The sequence below is a fragment of the Marmota marmota genome, unplaced genomic scaffold, assembly GCF_001458135.2.
Source record: "Marmota marmota marmota unplaced genomic scaffold, marMar, whole genome shotgun sequence".
In the NCBI taxonomy this organism is placed as follows: domain Eukaryota; kingdom Metazoa; phylum Chordata; class Mammalia; order Rodentia; family Sciuridae; genus Marmota; species Marmota marmota.
This window is the reverse complement of record NW_026000164.1, coordinates 17479818-17499361: the sequence shown is the minus strand read 5'-3', so window position 1 is coordinate 17499361 and position 19544 is coordinate 17479818. Positions and strand designations below refer to the sequence as shown.

Here is a 19544-nt window from a genome sequence, read left to right as displayed (position 1 = left end):
TAAAGCTGGAAATATGGAAATTCTCGAGTTGGTTTATTTCTTCTGTCACTTGATCTTATGACACAATCACACATTTGTAGACATCAGTTAACTAAACCACATTTAGGAGACACCTGTTTTGGAAATTTCAGAAACACTGAAGTTCAATCCAGTGCGACTGGAGTATCACCAGCTGTATACTGAATTGTACCTATTATATATCTATTGTCTTTCATTGGATATATATAGGTCTAAGTGACAGGATTTATACCTACAGACAACTAACAAGAAGACATTATTAAAGTTAGATTTTCATACTTTTAACTATATTGACTTAACAACAAACCAAAATAATTTGTCAGTATTACCAAGTGCCTGAACAAGAGCATCAAAATATTCTATCCCATTAGGAAACACCCATGAAAATACTAGCCAAATAAATAGATATGATAAGGCAAGGTCAGATGAGTATAAAACAATACAATATTAGTTTTACTGTGTTCCTCAAATTTGCAGAAGTTGAAGGAACAAAAAACGAAATTGGCATTGGTAGTTAGTTAACTAGTACAATTTCTTGACAGTAATTTGGAAATAATGATATTTTATATAAAATTTAACCTGGTAATTTTCCTTATAGGAATCTACCTTAAGGAAATAGTGGTTATGCAAGGATATTCAATGCAATGAGTTCATAACAGTAAAATATTCTCAACCTTTTATTTGAAGCCTAAATGTCTAATAATGAACTACCATAAATTTATACACTAATAAATATGTTCATGATACATCTTAGGAGCAAAAACAAAGCAGCTAATAAAAATAATAACAATATGATAATCACTTATGTTAATTTTCCCCCTGTGGGTGTATACCTGCATACCAAAATATTGATAGTGGTTTGGGGTGAATAGTAGGATGGGCAATTTTCTTCATTTTGTTTAGCTGCATTTCTATAATTTTCTAATCAGTGTATGTTATTTTGGGAATTAGGAAAAAAACACTTCTTAGTACTATGTGCCACATGATTCTTCACTTCAACCTACAGATATTCTTAGGCTCTAGGAAGATATTTGTATGTAGGATAATAACAGAACACAGAGAAAGCAGACAAAGTTACAGTCATGAAGATATTGTAAGAGGAGCAGGCAGAAGCAGACTCTAGAAGAGGCCCACTTAACATTTAGTCATTGTCTCCTCTTCATTGTTTTTGGACATATACCATGACTCAGTTTCCACTGGAGATTGGTTAATTGTTCTGAAGGCTGGACAGTTTCTCATCTTGGTTTTGAGTTTTACCTTTGCTTCCAAGCTAGCTTTTGCATCACTGACCTTCTGTGACCCTGGCAAGCAGGGCTGCTGCTCAGGGACCAATGCCTGACCCATCCCAGCAGTCAGTGCACCAGGCACCAGGTTCCTAGGCATTTAAAGGCTTGAGGGTAGAGGAAAACTAGGTACTCTCCACCTCCCTAGGGACCCCCTGCTGTGCGTCTGCTGCTCCTCCTCCAGACCCCACGCTATAATACATGTATCCCAATCTTTTGATTCTTCTAGCTTCTTGATTAATTTACTTGCCCTTTCAAAATGTCCTCTAATCCGTTACAGCCTTCCTGGAATTGCTGTCTGGCTTCTGGACATGTTATATCAGCTGTCCCATAAACAACGGGACTATTATATTAAAACCATGAATTAGACCCAAGCATCCTATTTCTCCCCAAGCCTATTAACTTGATGTTCCACAGGTTGAATCTCATTTAATTTGCCATTTACCAGATAACCTTTCCAGGTATCTCTCTCAAGTCCTTCCTGCTGTTCTGGGTATCTCTTAATATCTGTATGTTGAAGAAAATCATCTGAATGAAGGGGAAAATTAATTGTTTTTTCCATCAGGAGATGAACACACAGTGCAACTGATTCAAGACTGGACACTATCCTTAGGAGGATGCCATCCTGAGCAGCATGAGAACGACCACACTGGGGAAAAGCAATGAATATTTGTCTTGGAAATGACAAGACTCAGCAATCAAAGGGGTCAGCTAAGGAGACTTTCTATCCTTTGACATTTTTTGCCATTAGTTATATAGTAAATGGCATCTGTCTTTGTGCACAGAACTATCACCAAATGTACCCAGACTCGACAGATTAGACTATGGGTGGTTTTCTGAACTGGAAAAAAAAAAAAAAAAAGAACTATCAATCAAGATCAGATTTTTCTGTCTTCTAACCACTTGCCAAAAAAAAAAAAAAAAAGAAAGAAAGAAAAAAGATTCTAATGGGGTGGGGGAGCAGGTATACTTATATGTCACAAAAAAGAGTAATTTCAACAAAAGAAAAAAATTCACTTCATAACCTCTTAGTCTTATTCTGCATAAGAATATGTTAAATAATACAGATAACACCAGTGAGCCATAAAAAATACCTGAGACAAATTTAAATGACCACCATAATAAAGAATTTGATCTTTTCCTTTTATATTCTCCCTAGGCTTATGTCAGTAAACTAGAATAAACATGTTATTAAAAGAGAATCAATAGGAGGCTTTAAAATATACAGTACCACAAAAGGTCAAGCCCTGGTATTGATTTTAATATAACATTTTTTGTGCAGCTTCCCAAAGGGTTCTTTTCTAATATTGTTCTTCATTTTTCTCTCTTTGTTCCCTGACTGGCGAATTTGTTGTTCTTGTCTGCAAAAAGCTGTCTAAGGCTGAGTTTGCTGAGCATGTGTCATTGCTATGACAAGCTGCTGGAAAAGAAAAAAAAAAAATCAGCAAAAAAGAAAAACACTTAAAGGTAGTGAGTGGGAGGACAAATACACGAGACAGAGCACAAGACAACTTTCAACACACAAAATGCCCAGGCACAGGATGAAACTCAGAACACTTTGTCATCAAGGGTCATTATGGGCTTCTACCTTCCCTAGTGCCTCAGCTGGTGGCCGTGCACTCATTTCCAGGGGCCAAGGAGGCCCAGGAGATCAGAAGAAGGGAAGAGATGATCTCAGGCTTCAACAAAAACTCTCACCCAACCAGGTAAAGAATGCAGGGATTCTAGATCCAAATCCATGTTACTCCATCCTCCAACTGACCTTAAAACCCCATGTGTTCAAGGGACTAGAGGAAGATCTTCAACCAGGTCCACGGGGATGGGTCAGAGGTCTATGCCCACAGACACAGGGCACTTTCTGACTGTCCCAATTGCCAACGCTCAAAAACTTATATGAAACAGGTTCAGGTTCAGTTTCCCAACTGAACAAAATATATGAAATATAGTATATGTTTTGCACGGAGTTACAAATCTTGAATATGTTTTTAGCCAAAAATAAAAATAGTCCAAAGCTTAGAGTATATATATTCTCATACTGTCAGTTTTTACTTTTAGACAGTGCTCACTAAAAATGAAGCAAAATAAGCAATTATCTCAGGACAGGAAGGGAGAAGTAGAACATTTTTGCCTAAATCACCTGAAACAAACAAACAAAAAATCTTATGACAACAACAATTACCATTTAGTGATCACCTACTGTGTCCATGCAGTTCCCATAAGAAAACCTAAAAACAATGAAGCCTACTAAAAGGGAAGACACAATCACATTTGCCTAGGGTTAGGTATGTAACCTGTGTAAGCTGCCTTCTTATTATAAAGTATCCCATAGAAAGCATAGCTACCATATCCATTTGCTCCCCAGATCATTGGGAAGGGTATTACGCATCCTTGGATCCTGGGAGGGAAGGAGAGGGAAGTCTCTTCTGGGCTATCTAACCCCCACTAAGGCGGGCCTCAGCAGAGGGCTCGAGGATGGTCCAAGCTAAAGCACATACCTGTATCCGCACAGCACCTGGGACACAGGAGGTGATCACTAATGGTAACTGTTGTTGTCATAAGATAACTCTCCTACCTCTTTTTCATTTTGTACAAATTATATCTCGTTTTAATCCATTTAGCTGCAACAGTAAAATACTATTAGAATTTAGTAGTCCATTCTTTTTTAGCACTTCTCAATTGATGGAGTTTTGCTCTCACACACCCAGTGTAGGAGAGAAACAAGAAACAGATAAAGTGTTGCAGAGATACAAAAGCAGAAAAAGGACAGCTCGAGTGAGAGGAGAGAAAAATGGAGAATTGTATAGTTATTTTCCACAAAGTGACCAGGTCAAGCCTCTCTGTGGGGTTGAGAGGAACTGTGAAGAGCAAGAGGGAGCCAACCATGCAAAATAGGGGGAGAGAGTAGACTAGATAAAGAGCTATTGGAACCAGCAGGTGTAGTGGCCAGTGTGGTCCAAGTGCTCAATGACAGGGTGAGGGGGGGGTCTAAGTGTGTGAATGCAGGAAAGCAGACAGAGGACAAAAGTCAAGAGAAAGGGCTTGTACATTATGTTAAGTATAATTAAAAAGCAGCTGGAGGTTTTAAGCAAGGAAACCAGCAAGAGTCAAAATACATTTCTAAAGCCTGCTAACACTGCTTTGTGGAAAATGGAATCTAAGACAAGAATGGCTCCCTGCAGGTGACCCTGTAATAGTACAAGTGAGAAGGACAATGGCTTAGATCAGGGTCTCTCAACCTCATCACTAGCAATATTTTGGATGGAAAGATTCTTTGTTGAAAGAGGCTGTCCTGTGCCCTGGGGCACATTTAGCAGCACTGCCTGCCTCTGATCTGATAGATGCTGGTGGTATCCAGGATGTTCTAGACATAGCTAAATGTCCCATGGGTGAAAGGAGCAAAATCTCCCACAGCTGAGAACCACAGACTAAGACTAAAGTAGGAATGGAAAGGGACTTGTATTTTAAATATAGACATTGAAGCCCAATTAATTGGAAGGAACAGGGAAAGTAGAGACACAAAGGTAGACGTAACTCAGTGGAAGAGCACTAGCCTAGCATGTGTGAGGCACTGGGTTTGATCCTCAGCACCACATACAAATAAATAAAGTAACGGTCCATCAACAACTAAAAAAATATTTTTTAAAAAAAAGTAATCAGTACCCAAATTTCTGATGCTACCTTCACCTTTTTGTTAAACTAACATATTTACATTTTCAATAGTTTGAGGAAAGTTAACAGAAACTCACTTGGAAAATAGTTTGGACTTCTTTTCTTTAATTCTATAAAAACTGAATTGCACAGTTGACAGATATATTCATAAAGAAATGCACAATTTCCAACAAATTACAGCAAAATCTACAGAAATATTAATCTTCACCCACTGTTTGACAGTATTTTGACAGTTTTATTTCAATATATAGTCTTGTGGATTAAAAAAAACAAAAACACCAAAGAAGTCCTTTCATTTGTGAATTTCTTTTTAAACTAAATTTCTTATTTATTGAGCTCCATAATCAAGGCCTATCTGACTGTGCTAAAAACCTCCAAAATGTAAACCTTCACTAAACTGCTTCAAAGGAGACTCAGATGGAGCATTCAGACATATAATAAGAAACGTCGCTGTTAGAACAGAAACGGCTTAGCTTCTGAGACACAGTCTGACATGGCCTTAGAGGCCAGGCAGCCTGGGTTCACCCCAGCGCCTGCCCTTCCTGGCAGGGTGACCGGAAGCAAGGGAACTTCTCTGTGTTTCAGCTGCTTCATCCACAAAGTGAGGAGACCAGCAGGTCAGAACCTGCCTTATAGGAGTGCAGCAGGAATGAAATGATCAATATGTGCTAAGTGCTTGGACAAAGGAAGTGCTCAAAACCTGGGAGCTGTGAATGATACATAGGATCACGCACTATCACATATTTCCATTAATAGCATTACTTTTCCTAGGAAAAGCCTTCTTAAATGGTGTTGATTATCCAATCTAAAGTCTACTTGAGATCTGAATGTACTGAGGGGAAGAAAGCTGGTTATACAACATTATTCCATCCTGCTTTGCTTTCAAAACTATATATAACATGCTAAGAATACATTTCCCCTAGGACACGAATGTGTGAGTGATTTTATGGAGAGAAGAACAAAGGAGAGTGGGTGGGTAAAGAGGTACATATTTCTTTGGTCTGTCTTCCTCAAACCACTGTTATCCATGTTTTTAGGAGTTTGAGGATTGACCTTTTTTAGTCAAACATACCTGGTTTCCTGGAATTAAGAGTTGCTGAAACTCTGTTGGATAATCGCTTTTTAATAAATAGACATTTCTCACATTAAATCAGTGGTGTCAGTGACCATTTTTTTTGTACTGTTTTGATATGATTTGGTTTGATCCATCAATCCCACCATGAAGCAGAACACACTGTGATTTATGGGTTTTTGAAAGATTTTTGTTTTAACATAATCAGCACTCACAAAACAGAATAATTCTACAAGATCCTCTGAGAAGCCATGATGAAACCTAAATTTAACTCATGAGTTGAAACATTTATGTGGCTAACTACCATTTTTATAATTCATATTTGACACTAAAAACATCTGAATGGGGCAAATTGAAAACCTTCCAAATAAAATGATTGAAGCCCGGAGGAGCTTAGCTAGTTTATATGTAAGGAAGCAACTGTGAGTAGTATACAACTTATAAATTGCTCCAATGCTCATGAACATATTTCACTGGAGGAACTCAATATTCTAGTTTCAAAGGCAAATTGTCCCAGAAACTAACTTTTTTTATATACAAAATTTTAGTTGTAGAGGGACACACAGTATCTTTGTTTATTAATTTATTTATGTGGTGCTGAGGATCGAACCAGTGCCTCACACATGCTAGGCAAGCGCTCTGCCTCTGAGCCACCACCCCAGCCTCAGGTAATTTTTTAATAGATCATAAAAACATATAAGCATGGAGACTAAAGGTGATGACTTGACTATCGTACAAAAGGCAAATAAATTAGTTATAACAAACGCTATAAGCCAAAAACCCAATACATCAAGCAATACAACCAATACAAAACAATGGAGTAAGTCAGTCTTCTGGTTAAAAAAAAAAAGAGAAAAAAGAAGTCTAAGAAAGACTATAAATGGAGAAGTGCAAAATTATTTCCACTCCACAACCATTTATCAAAGTAAATGTTGTACTCTTTACTGCTTCCTGACTCCTGAAGGGAGGTCGACAAACTCCTCCACTGTGGAAAGTACTCAGGCTGCTCCACTGAACTCAGCAGATTGCCAGTGGACACAAGTGTACCTCACTGACCAGAAGAAGATACTCATCTCTAAAGTTCCCAGTGCAGGGAACCATCTGCTTCCACATATTCTCCACTACACTATTAAGAAATTGTCCCAACCTCAAGCTAACAAGAACTGAACTAACAAGAAATTCAATTGCCACATTCACTAAAGCTGTACACATAAACAAGGTTTGAAAAGGAAGTTATACTTTATACTTTAAAACTTAAACTTTAAACACAGATTCTCAAAGAGTTTGGTCCTAGGATAAAGGAAGTTTTAAGAATGTCACAGAGAGTGGCTGTCCAAGTCTAATACCCAATAGCATAAAACAGAGACCATTTTTAAGAGACCTTTTATTTACTACTGGTTTAGAAGAAAAAGATCCAAATAAATGCTTATTACTCTTTTCCATATAGTAAATGGAAAACTTTAAAGAAGACATTCGCTGTACACAGAAGTAAGGACCACAGGATGTTTAAGTGCAAGAACTGTACAAGACATGGGGTCACATCTCTGAACAATAACTTACTAGATATGGCCCCGGGAAAATGACTTGCCCTGTGTCCTCCTTTATAAAGCGGAGATAATGGAAATACCTACCCATAAGGGTGCTAGGAGGATGGTTTAAACATAAAAAATGCTTAAAACACTGTCAGCACATGAAATTAGAAGAAAACAATATCTATTTTTGTTATTTTTCTTATATTCACTGGGCATATGTTCTCTACTCTAAAATGGTTTTCATAGCAGATATATGGTAATATATGATTCCACTGTGTATATTCAATGTGTATGCCATCTATAAACTGTGAGGAAATTTTTAACAAAAACAAAATATATCTGCTTCTAGATAAGAATGAGATGCAAGAGAATATGGATTCACTCACTAAAATGTTTAACAGAAATAAGTTACTCTTCTTTTAACAGTCTTCTCCAACCAGGAAAAGAAGGCGAAAGAGGGTTAATACTTAAACAGGAAAATATTCCAGTGTTCAAAAATTATAACTCTAAGATAAAATTAACATTTGATTTGCAACTATGTTGCCTCTACTTTTCAACTCAAAGCCCAAGTGGCAAAGCTATTAAAGTTAACAGAGAAGAAAGGGGGAATACTATATTTCTCCAGCATTTCCAGAGTGAACCCCATAAAAGGGCCTCACATGTTTTATACTCTTCCTATCACAGCATTACCAGCAGGACCAGCAGATGGCCACCAGAAGGCCCAGGACTGAGATCAGCCAGGCCCGGTCCAGCCTATATGGACTACTGCCCATAAATAGACTTTCAGACTTTAGGAAATGAACATCAGGCCACTGCCCCCTCAACTTCTAAAATGAAAAAGAATTAAGTCTACCCAACAAATGCAATTTGGATTAGAGTACCAGTCCTCTTCCATGAAATGCCCAAATCTGAGACCAAATGATCCTGTTTCAAGGTTTCTTGAAGGAAGCTTCAAACACCTCCAAGACCAGCAAAAAACTTAAACTTTAAACATAGATTCTCAAAGAAAATAGGGCAAAAGTGCTGACAGAACTCTAGGTCCGCAGTCTTGGCTATAATTAGCAGGTTCTTAGAGCAATGTTATTTGGGGTTCCATGTTGGATTTCCTTTGAATCAATGTTTACATAATGACAAGAGACAACAGGATTCTATGACCTCAGACTAAATGAGACCATGGGGCAATCCAGATCTGATCTGGTTCTGTCTACCTCGGTCACCAACAATACACATTAATGGAATATGTAAGGAGTAATAAACAATTTATGAAATCCATTACAACTCCCTCTCTTGACCAAAAAAAGAAAACTTAAATTGTTCCAGGTAATGAAGAAACTTCAACAAGAACTATTACAACGATAGAACACTGAGAAATCAATTCCTAAAGACTTCCAAATGCAAAAACCAACTTGGGCACAAATTGCTTCAAACACTATGCTTCATGAAAGAAAACACTATAATTACTGTCAAAAGAAACATTTGAACAAGAAGTGGTTGAACATCACTGGTGTTATTATACCTAGTAAAAAAGTTACAGATTTCTATGGCATGCTTGATTGACTTTGGTTTTCCAAGTTGGAAATTCTTGCCATGTAAAAATAGCTTCTCAAATAGGATTCAGAGCAGGATTCTACAACAGCAGAGCATCAATAGGAAAGAAATTGGATTTGGAAAAAGAACTAAAAAGATATGAATAAAACACAGACTTAGATAATCCAACCTTCTATAATTGTTGGTTATAGAAAAGCAGTTGTCTCTATTAAAAATAGAGAAATGCCACTTGAAGAAAAAAGATGAAAGTAGCAGATGGCACAGGATTCCAAAACCTTGTACATAAACAGCACTTCCAATTATCTTCCAGTGAAAAATACTGAGTGGCTGGGATGTCATCTTCCTATTACATTCAGAATGACTAAGTCTTTAACTACTTGAAAGTAGAATGAAATTTTTAAAAGCTTGGGTACCACACAACAGCAATGCGGAAAGCGTGGCAAAGAAAAACAGAGAATCAAATGGAGTTAAAAAGAAATAGAAATAAATAAAACAGTGGGCTATCATACACCAGAGGGATTTCTTAAGGGTAACCTACAGAAGAATTTTTGGAGTTAATACCAAGAAATGTTGCCCACTGCCTACATGAAGACAGACACTGGAAGGACAAACGTCCTCATCACAGCAGGGTGGTGCAGGCCACACTCGGACACTGGGTGTGCATCAATGAAGAGTTACAACTCAAATTTTTGTTATTCACTTCCTTGCAAGTATCTTTAAATTAGAAGTAAAATTTATTTATGTGTTCGTATCAGTAGTGACTGCTTTTTTTATTATTTTAATTCCTTTAAAGCCTATAATAAAATATCCATTACATCATGTAAAACTACATTACACATTCACATGAAAAATGTATTTCCAAAAGAAGTCATGAGATGAAATTTTTAAAAAATTAAAAATATCTTTCATATCTATCTCCTAATGGAGTCTATTGGATTCTTATTATCAGTTTCTGCCCTTAATCTGTTGCCATATGATCCATAATCAGTAGTGATTGATTTCTTAAGGTCTTTTCAAAACTATGCTTTTACAATGAGCCTTGATATTTATTAGTTATCAAAGATACTTGTTCCCTTCAAGTTGTATTTTCCTTAAATTATTATATATCCAGAAAGTACATGTAGGTTAAAGTTATGTAATTTTTATAACAACTGTATGATTTGTGTCTACGACAGGAAAACAGTGTTCAACACCAAATTAAGACAAAGATAAGATTTATAAGACAGGTATCTATAATCTTTGGTTAGTGCCTAATTTTAAAGGAATGATTTAATTTTTTTTTTCTGCTCTTATTTTTTTTTTCTTTTTTTATTTTTAAAGAGAGAGGGAGGTGGGGGGGGAGAGAGAGAGAGTGAGAGAGAGAGAGAATTTTAATATTTATATTTTTTTTAGTTATCGGCGGACACAACATCTTTGTTTGTATGTGGTGCTGAGGATCGAACCCGGGCCGCACGCATGCCAGGCAAGCGTGCTACCCCTTGAGCCACATCCCCAGCCCTCTTATTTTAACATAATGTAGAACATAGACTACACTTCTACAATATAAAATTGTGTGCATTAGTCTATTTTTCATTACTAAAACAAAACACCTAAGGTAGGCTAACTTTATAAAGAAAAAGGTTTATTTAGCTCATAGTTCAGGAGATTCAAGGGCACAGCACCAGCATTAACTCAGCTCTGCTAAAGATTTTCAGCAGATGGCATCACAGCAAGAGTATGTATGAGAGAGAGAGAGACATCACATCGCCAGACAGGAAGGCAGAGAATGACGCAGGCATCTGTCTCACTCTTGTGACAACTTGCTCTAGCAAAAACTCAGGGGTCCCACAACAGCTACTGTAAGAGCAGTGCCCCCAGGACTTCCCACGAGACTCCAGCTTTGGAAGGTTCCATTACCTTCAACATTACCACAATGGAAACCAAGTCTCTAACACATGAACCCTTTGGGAACAAACCACATCCAAACCATAGCATCGCACTTACTAGAAAAAAAGTCTGAGGTCAAGATTTTCCAGTCCTAGTGATTCATTCAGTAGAACAGCTATTTTTCAAAGGTCATGAGGAGGCACATTTTTCTTGCTGTCAGAGACTGACTTTTGGAGGCAAGACAAAGGGGAAGAGTACACCATATTTTGAAAGTCTATACTCAAAGTGTAGCATAGTAGTATGTCCTTACTATTTTGACCTCTCTGTAAAAGCACCATGCAAAAAAAATGTGCTTTCTCACCTTAAATATTTTAAACATGACACTGACTCACAAAGCCCTCCTTGTCACTGGCAAACTCTGTCCTCATCCCCATCTTAGCCTTATCCTCCAAGGGCTGAAAATATCTAATATTGAAATCAAGATAAATTATTAAGCAGAATGGATTTAAGCTAAAGGTACAATCCCTAAGAATTGCAGCATTATTATGAGAAACTAAAAAGTATGAATACATTTTAAGTCCTTATTTGATGACATCCATACTGCTATCAATGGAAAACTAAATGGGCCGTGCTGTACTCTGAACCAGATAGCTGATAAAATTTATGACTGATTTATTAAACCACTTAATAAGCTCAATTATTTTAAGACTCACAAATCTAATGTAATTTTCCAAATAATTAAAAGTGAAGGAAAATCTCAACTGATATCCATTTAAAAATAGCAAGCAAATAATCCTGGCTGATGGACAGCCAGTTACAACATCAAGCAGCTATTTCCTTTCTTCTCGTTTCTCGAAGAAAGGTCACTAAAACTGAAATACTTTCTTATGCCTTTATAGTTAAACAGGTGAAATTCAAAGGTCAAAGGTCATGAGTAGGCACATTTTTCTTGCTGTCAGAGACTGACTTTTGGGCGCAAGACAAAGGGGAAGAGTACATCACATTTTGAAAGTCTACACTCAAAGTGTAGCATAGTATGCCCTTGCTATTTTGACCTGCTGAAGGTCCAACACTATGGTCAGCTATAATGCAAACACACAATATAGACTAACACGGCAAACCAAATGGCTGGCATGTATGCAGAGCAATTATTCTGTCCATTAGATATTCCAATAAGTATTATGGTTTGGATATGAAGTGTTCCCCAAAGATACATGTGTTGATAGCTCAACCCAATGCACCAATATTCAGAGCTGGGGCTTGGGAAAGTGATCGAATCGTGAGGGTTCTGACCACATCAGTGGATATATCCATTGACAGATGAATGGGAGGTGGTCAGGTCTTTGGAAGGTGGGACCTGGTTGAAGAAAGTGGGTCCTTGCAGACATGCCTTTGGGGACTATATTGTGTCCTCTACCCCCCCTTCCTGGCTGCCATGACATAAACAGCTTTCCTCTGCCACACCCTCTGCCATGATGTTTCTGCCTCAATACAGGTCTAAAAGCAATGGAGCCAGGGGGCCAAGAATGAAGCCTCTGAAACTGTGAGCCAAAATAAATCTTTCCTTCCTTATTTTCCTCAGGTATTTCTCACAGTGATAAAAAGCTGACTAACACAATAAGCAAAACTATGATTCCAAAATTAGACTTAACAATTTTAGTGGGTGGACCCATATATATATGGGCAATTTGGTCGGCATGATTTTGTTACATAAGCAAATCACTTAAGATTTCCATAAGTAAGAATAAATCTACAATACAATGAAGGAGAACACAACAGACATATGGTCTTAGTTCTCATAATTAGCTGTGCTGTCACTGTGGTTCTAGTAAGAAACTCTGGGGTAAGTCTGACTATGCCACATCCATATTAGACTTTAAGCGAGTGGTGCCTAAAAAGAGTTGGGACAAATTTTAGGCCATAATTAAAATATCTTTGCTTTAAGTGATTCTGAACAGAACCTAAATGTGCATGTGCGTGGTGCTACCTGTCAGAGATGCTAAAAGGGCTTCTGTACCAGGTGGAAGATGAGGCAAGAAAGGCTCTCAAGAAGTCCTCCTAATCTGAAGGGCTGTGGCCTGGCACTTCTACAGATTATATTTCGCCAATTCTAGATTGCTATCTTTTGCACGTTTTCACACGCTTGAAAGCAACTCATGATTGTTGTCTGCCAGGCGGCAGCCCTGACGCAGTTGTCAGAGCTTGCATGTAAGCATCAAAATTTGCAGAACTGGTGTCAGCAGCTTGGAAAAATCCCAGGAACAACAGTGGAGCAATCTCATTTAAGCAATATGGTGTCGCCAAGGTTTTAATGGCACAGAATATGATATTGTGTGGAAAAATAAGAACATCGACACCCCGAGTCCAAAAGTGATTCAGAGGAATGAAACCCAATGTGAACAAGGTCTGAAGAATAATTGAAGCTTGGGTTTCCTGCTATTGCCACAACTGACATTTTAAGCCAGATCATTCTTTTTTGTTGTACAGGGAGGGATCAGGGAGCCTGTCCTGTGAATTATAGGATGGTTAACAGCATCCCAGGCTTCCATCCACTAGATGCCAATAACGTTTGACAAATATGACAGTCAAAAATGCCTCCAAATATTGTCAAAATGTCCCCTGGAGACCAAAATCTCCCCCAGTTGAGAATCACCACCTTCGCCAATTTATTTTGCTTGCTCTTTCCTTTTCATGAATACACAAATGGACATATGTTTTTAAAAATCCAAAATAAGTCTTAACGAGATGTTTCAAAAAAGAAACTCTAGGAGACAAACTATTGCATTATAATTTGCAGCAATTTTTTTCTTAGTGGTACATCTTAAAATCGATAGCATCTTCAGTTCAATGAAATTCAGCCACCCACCTCCATTCCCCTTTGTTACGGAGCCCTCCTCCTGGTCTCCTTTGGAGGAATTACTTCCCACTGTGTAGTTTTAGTAGTATCCAACTCTTCCCTAGCTAATGGTTCTCTGGTCTTCCTTTTGATTCTTTAGAACTGTCCAATATGCCTCTAAAAATTCCCTTGCTCCATAAGTTAACCAGAGTTAAGTTGCAGTCTTTCCATCAAAGAAATCTAACTGGAACAAGGTCCTTATTTAAGCTATCCTGATAGAAGACATTTCAGGATATCTCCCTGCCACAAAGCTCACCAGCCTGTTAAAACTGTACTGCTTCTCACACTCACCACCTTGGAGAGTGAGTAGGGATGTACATGCAACAAGGTTGTAAAACTAAAACCGTGTGTGATGCGTTATGTCAATTCCTTGTGTTCATCTCTAGTTTTAAATGAAATTAAAGTGTTCCATGATTAAAAGTCCTTTTCAAACAGGTTTATCTGAGACTGGCATGGGTATGTGCCTATGTTTAGATCTTACATGCTGGAGAACACAGTCGACAGTTCTCTGTGCATTTGAGGTGAAAAGACAAAATGTGGGCATATATACGTGACAGCACTACAGCACGAGAACCATCTTCTAAAACTGCTTACAAGGCTTTATTCAAATTTAAGCAACAGACACAATAATGTATAAATGCTCTGTCACTCCAAAAAGTTGCATTTAAAAGACTGAACAGAAAACTTTCTTAATGCTTTTTCTAAAGTTTCTTCTTTGGTAGGGAAAAAATAAAAAGAAAGCTATTGATTCTTCTAAGAACTATCTTATAGATGAACACATGCTTTTTGTCAAGATTTGACAGCTGGAAGTTTTCATGAAGGAAGCTTCAAACAAAACATTTTAAAAAAATAAGAAGAAATAATATAAAGGCTGTACCACCCTCTGTTCTCCTTAAAGGTGACAGAAAATAAATTCTTTATCAATAGTCATTTGTCCAGGTTGCAGGTAGGCTGCCAGCCCCATTCCACAGGAGATATGAAATTGGCTCTCACGGGCACCTTTTATTCATCTCATCTGCCCTTTCCCTTTCATGGACCTAGGCAGAGTGAACAGGAGTTGAATAGTGAGGGAGGGAAAAACACATACACATCACAGTGAGGGTTATTGTAACAAAAAGCCTACAGCATATGGGGAGTGGGGGGGACAAAACAAAAAAACAACAGAACAACAACAACAACAAAAAAAAAAACACCATCCTATGTGTTGTAGAATTAAGCAGTGTAACCCCGAGACTAACCAAAAAAAAATCCTTATTAAAATAAAATTCAATTAAAAATACTAAAAATTCAAAGACAAGAAATGCTATCAGAACTTATTGATTTTCTTTGCTTCTTAATGAAAGTGATTTAAATTTTTTTAATATTTAAACTTCACTATCTAATTATATACTCCATCAAACTAACCCAATTAAATAATTACAAAGTGCTACATGGGAATCTACTGAAATATACACAGACACTTTTGGCAGTGCTAATTACATCTTGATTTTTTAAACCTTAAGCCATAAGCTTTTTCTACTTTCTGACAAAATGGTGGTCTTAATCTACAACTCATTCTGTTCCATATGTTTGTGCAAATTGTGGGCATGCTTAGCCGTTTGTCAAGAGAGAAAACATATTAGAGAACGTTTTTCAAACCCCTCATCATGGGGATGAAAGATTTCAGGCCCAAAGAGGTTATATTAAATGTTGAAGGTCTTATAGCCTGTGAGAACGACAATCCAATTCAAAGATTCTTTACATTAATTCTCACAAACAAAATAGTTGCATAGTTCAAAACAAAACAAATGCATACCCAGCATCAACTCAGAGGCAGGCATGTGTTTGGTGCTCACAGAAGAAATACATTCACAAGACCACATAATGCTCCGTGCTATATGCAAATGTCAGAAATAGCACAGATGGGAAGTACTTGACTCTATTTGGATTAAAATGTACTCACACATTTTTATGAATAAGTATATCCTTTAAGTCTTTAAAAAGTAGTACTTTTTGCCAAATAAGAAGAAAGAAAAATAATCTGTTATGTTTTGCACGCTGCTTTTTTTCAGTTTGTAGCTCTTCCCTGTCTTTTTGATTCAGCACATAAGGATCTACTTGACTGACTAGTATTCCACTGTAAGCACGAACCATAGCTCATCGTCCAGCCCCACAGGATGGTATTTGCATTGCTTCAAATTTTCTACTATTACAAAAATACTTTAATGAGCATTCTCTTTTTAATTTTTTTAAATTTTTTTGTTTTAATTAGTTCTACATGACAGTAGAATGCATTTATATACTTGGATATATCATACATAGATAGGATGTAATTTCTCATTTTTCTGAGTATACATGTTGCAGAATCATATTGATCATGTAGTCACATGTATACAAACAGTAATAATGTCTGTTTCATTCTACTATCTTTCCTCTCCCCACATCCCCTCCAGTCCCTTCCTTCTACCTAATCTAAGCTAACTCTATTCTTCCCTAGTGTCCCCCACCTTATTATGAATTAGCATCCGCATATTAGAGAAAACATTCCCTCTTTGGTTTTGTGGGATTAGCTTATTTCGTTTAGCATAATATTCTCCAATTCCAACCATTTACTTGCAAATGCCATAATTTCACTCTTCTTTAAAGCTGAGTAATATTCCATTGAGCACATATATACTACATTTTCTTTATTCATTCATCTATTGAGGGACACCTAGGTTGGTTCCATGGTCTAGCTATTGTGAATTGAGCTGCTATAAATATTGATGTGGCTTCGTCGCTATAGTATGCTGATTTTAAGTCCTTTCAGTATAAACCAAGGAGTGGGATAACTGGGTCAAATAGTGGTTCCATTCCAAGTTTTCTGAGGAATCTGCCTACTGCTTTCCATATTGACTGCACCAATTTGCAATCCCACCAGCAATGTATAAATGTACCTTTTCCCCCACATCCTTGTCAATATTTATTGTTCCCAGTATTCTTGATGATTGCCATTCTGACAGGAATGAGATGAAATCTTACAGTAGTTTTGATTTGCATTTCTCTAATTGCTAGAGATGTTGAACACTTTTTCATATATTTGTTGATCAAATTATTTCGTCTTCTGTGAAGTGTCTGTTCAGTTCCTTAGCCCATTTATTGATTGGGTTATTTGGTTTTTTGGTATGAAGTTTTTTGAGTTCTTTCTATATCCTAGAGATTAATGCTTTATTGGAGGTGCATGAGGTAAAGATTTTCTCCCAATTTGTAAGCTCTCTCCTCACTTTATTGTTTCCTTTGCTGAGAAGAAGCTTTTTAATTTGAATCCATCCCATTTGTTGGTTTTTGGTTTTACTTCTTGTACTTTAGGAGTCTTATGAAGGAAGTCAGATCCTAGGCCATCGTGGTGAAGATTTGGGCCTATTTTTTTTCTTAGGCACAGGGTCTCTGTTCTAGTGCCAAAGTCTTTGATCCACTTTGAGTTGATTTTTGTGCAGGATGAGAAATAGAGATTTAATTTCATTTTGCTATATATGGATTTCCAGTTTTGCCAGCACCATTTGTTGAATAGGCTATCTTTTCTCCAGCGAATGTTTTTGTCAACTTTTCTAGTATGACATAACCATATTTATATAGGTTTCTCTCTGTGTCCTCTATTCTGTACCATTGGTCTACAAGTCTATTTTGATGCCAATACCATGCCGTTTTTATTACTATAGAATTCTTTTTAGTTACTATTCATAATACCATTAATAATTCAACTATAAGATAGAAGCATGTAATAGAAAAAAAATCTAGAGTAATAAAATGAATAAAATGTGAGAGTTCATCACCACAGGAAGGAATTATAGAAAATTTTGATTTTCAACATTACAAATTTATATAACATCTTAATTTTTTTTAAAGAGAGAGAGAGAATTTTTAATATTTATTTATTTTTTAGTTTTTGGCGGACACAACATCTTTGTTTGTATGTGGTGCTGAGGATCGAACCCGGGCCGCACGCATGCCAGGCGAGCGCCCTACCGCTTGAGCCACATCCCCAGCCCAACATCTTAATTTTTTAAGTGAGCCTATTACTAATTGGTGCTCTTTGTTAATGGGGTACTATGTATGACATACGCTATTCATCATTAGCTACAATATTATTTACTTGAATACATAATAGCAGGATAGTAGTCATTTAATTTTCAATCTTTAAATACATTCATTAATAGATTTAGAAACTCCTGGGGAATCCTCAAAAACTATTCTCATATATTGAGAAAACAAGGTTCACTGTTCATGTAACTAAGAACTATCAAGAGATACGATGATAATTTATAATTAAGTTTGGAAAGAGGTAACATAGGACTAATAAGCACAATCCAAAACCAAAAGTAGCCAAATTCAAACATGCAGCACATTCTCACGTACAGTCATAAGCTAATGATGTGTCTTCTTACAATCATTTTTCTCTAAAAATGTATGATACAGACAGCCAGTCCACCAGCATCTCTCTGCAGTAACATGAGACTCACCGCTTCTGGCTTTCAGACTCCTTCTTGGCTTGCTCCAATGCCAGCTCCTCAGCGACCCTTCTTTTTAGTTCTTCATCAGAAACTAGAATCGACAAAGAGCAGGAGATAAAATAAGTGACTTCCTAAAAACAAAGGAAAGAAAACCCTCAGGAACACCAAGATGAGAAGGATCTAAGTGCACAAGTTCTGCCAGGTGGTCGGTATCTCCTTGAAATTTCCCAAGCACTACACTTCAAGAGTAATTTAACAAGAGTCTCCTGGTGACCCAGAAATTTCCACACCTGCCAAAATGCATGATAAACTCAAGAGCTGCTTACTGCCCACTGGGGACTGATCCACTAGGTACACATTTTTTAAAATGATGTCCTACCACTAAAGTCTAACAATGTGTGTTAATGGAGGCCAAGCTGTAATGGACTTCAGAGAAGAAATCTTCTCACTTCAATAACTAAATTTTTTTAAGAAAGTCATTTACTACAGTGAGGAGATCATTGTATTTACATTCTTTTTTCATGACTTATAAAAAAAGACATTTGTGATTTATGAAAATTTGGAAACAGGGCTGGGGTTGTGGCTCAGTGGCAGAGCGCTTACCTCGCACATGTGAGGCACTGGGTTCGAGTCTCAGCACCACGTAAAAATAAAGAAAGAAAATAAAGATATTATGCCTATGTATAACTAAAAAAAAATATTTTTTAAAAATTTGGAAATCATGTTTTCTGGAATACATGTCATTCGAATTCAAGAGCGAACAACTGGAGGGAGACACAGAACCCTGCTGAGGACACAGCTGGAGCTTCCTAAATACCTGGTGACTGGATTTGAAACATCTGGCCTTTGCAATTAGAAGACTATGTTTGATATGTGATATGTTTTGTAAAGATTCTTACAACTATGATGGTAAATAAAATGGACAAGTTTTACATATTTCTTCATGAGCCTTGAGAAATATGCAAATAGTATCTCTTCTTCATTAGAAACTTGCAGCCTAAAATATGAGCAAAAGAGTACCAGAACCATTTAGGAGAATCTAGGAATACACACAGAAACCAAGCATTATTTCAAATGGTTGGACCTATTAGATGGAAAACGAGACAGTACTGTCTCTTCTCTCTGAATACATTAGTTGATGAACTAGACATTCTATGTGCCTTTCCTCAGAGCATATGCAAAAACTTAATA

General features: G+C 37.0%; 1 protein-coding gene across 4 annotated transcripts in view; it reads right to left on the bottom strand.

Annotated features, from left to right (window-relative positions):
* The window catches only part of Chchd3 (coiled-coil-helix-coiled-coil-helix domain containing 3), a 271550-nt gene that overhangs the window by 195844 nt on the left and 56162 nt on the right, over positions 1 to 19544 (bottom strand). For all 4 annotated transcript variants that reach the window (XM_048786916.1, XM_048786915.1, XM_015493822.2 and 1 more), the window contains exon 3: positions 18363 to 18444. In XM_048786916.1, coding sequence (XP_048642873.1) covers positions 18363 to 18444 — 82 coding nt within the window. The remainder of the gene's footprint in view (positions 1 to 18362; positions 18445 to 19544) is intronic.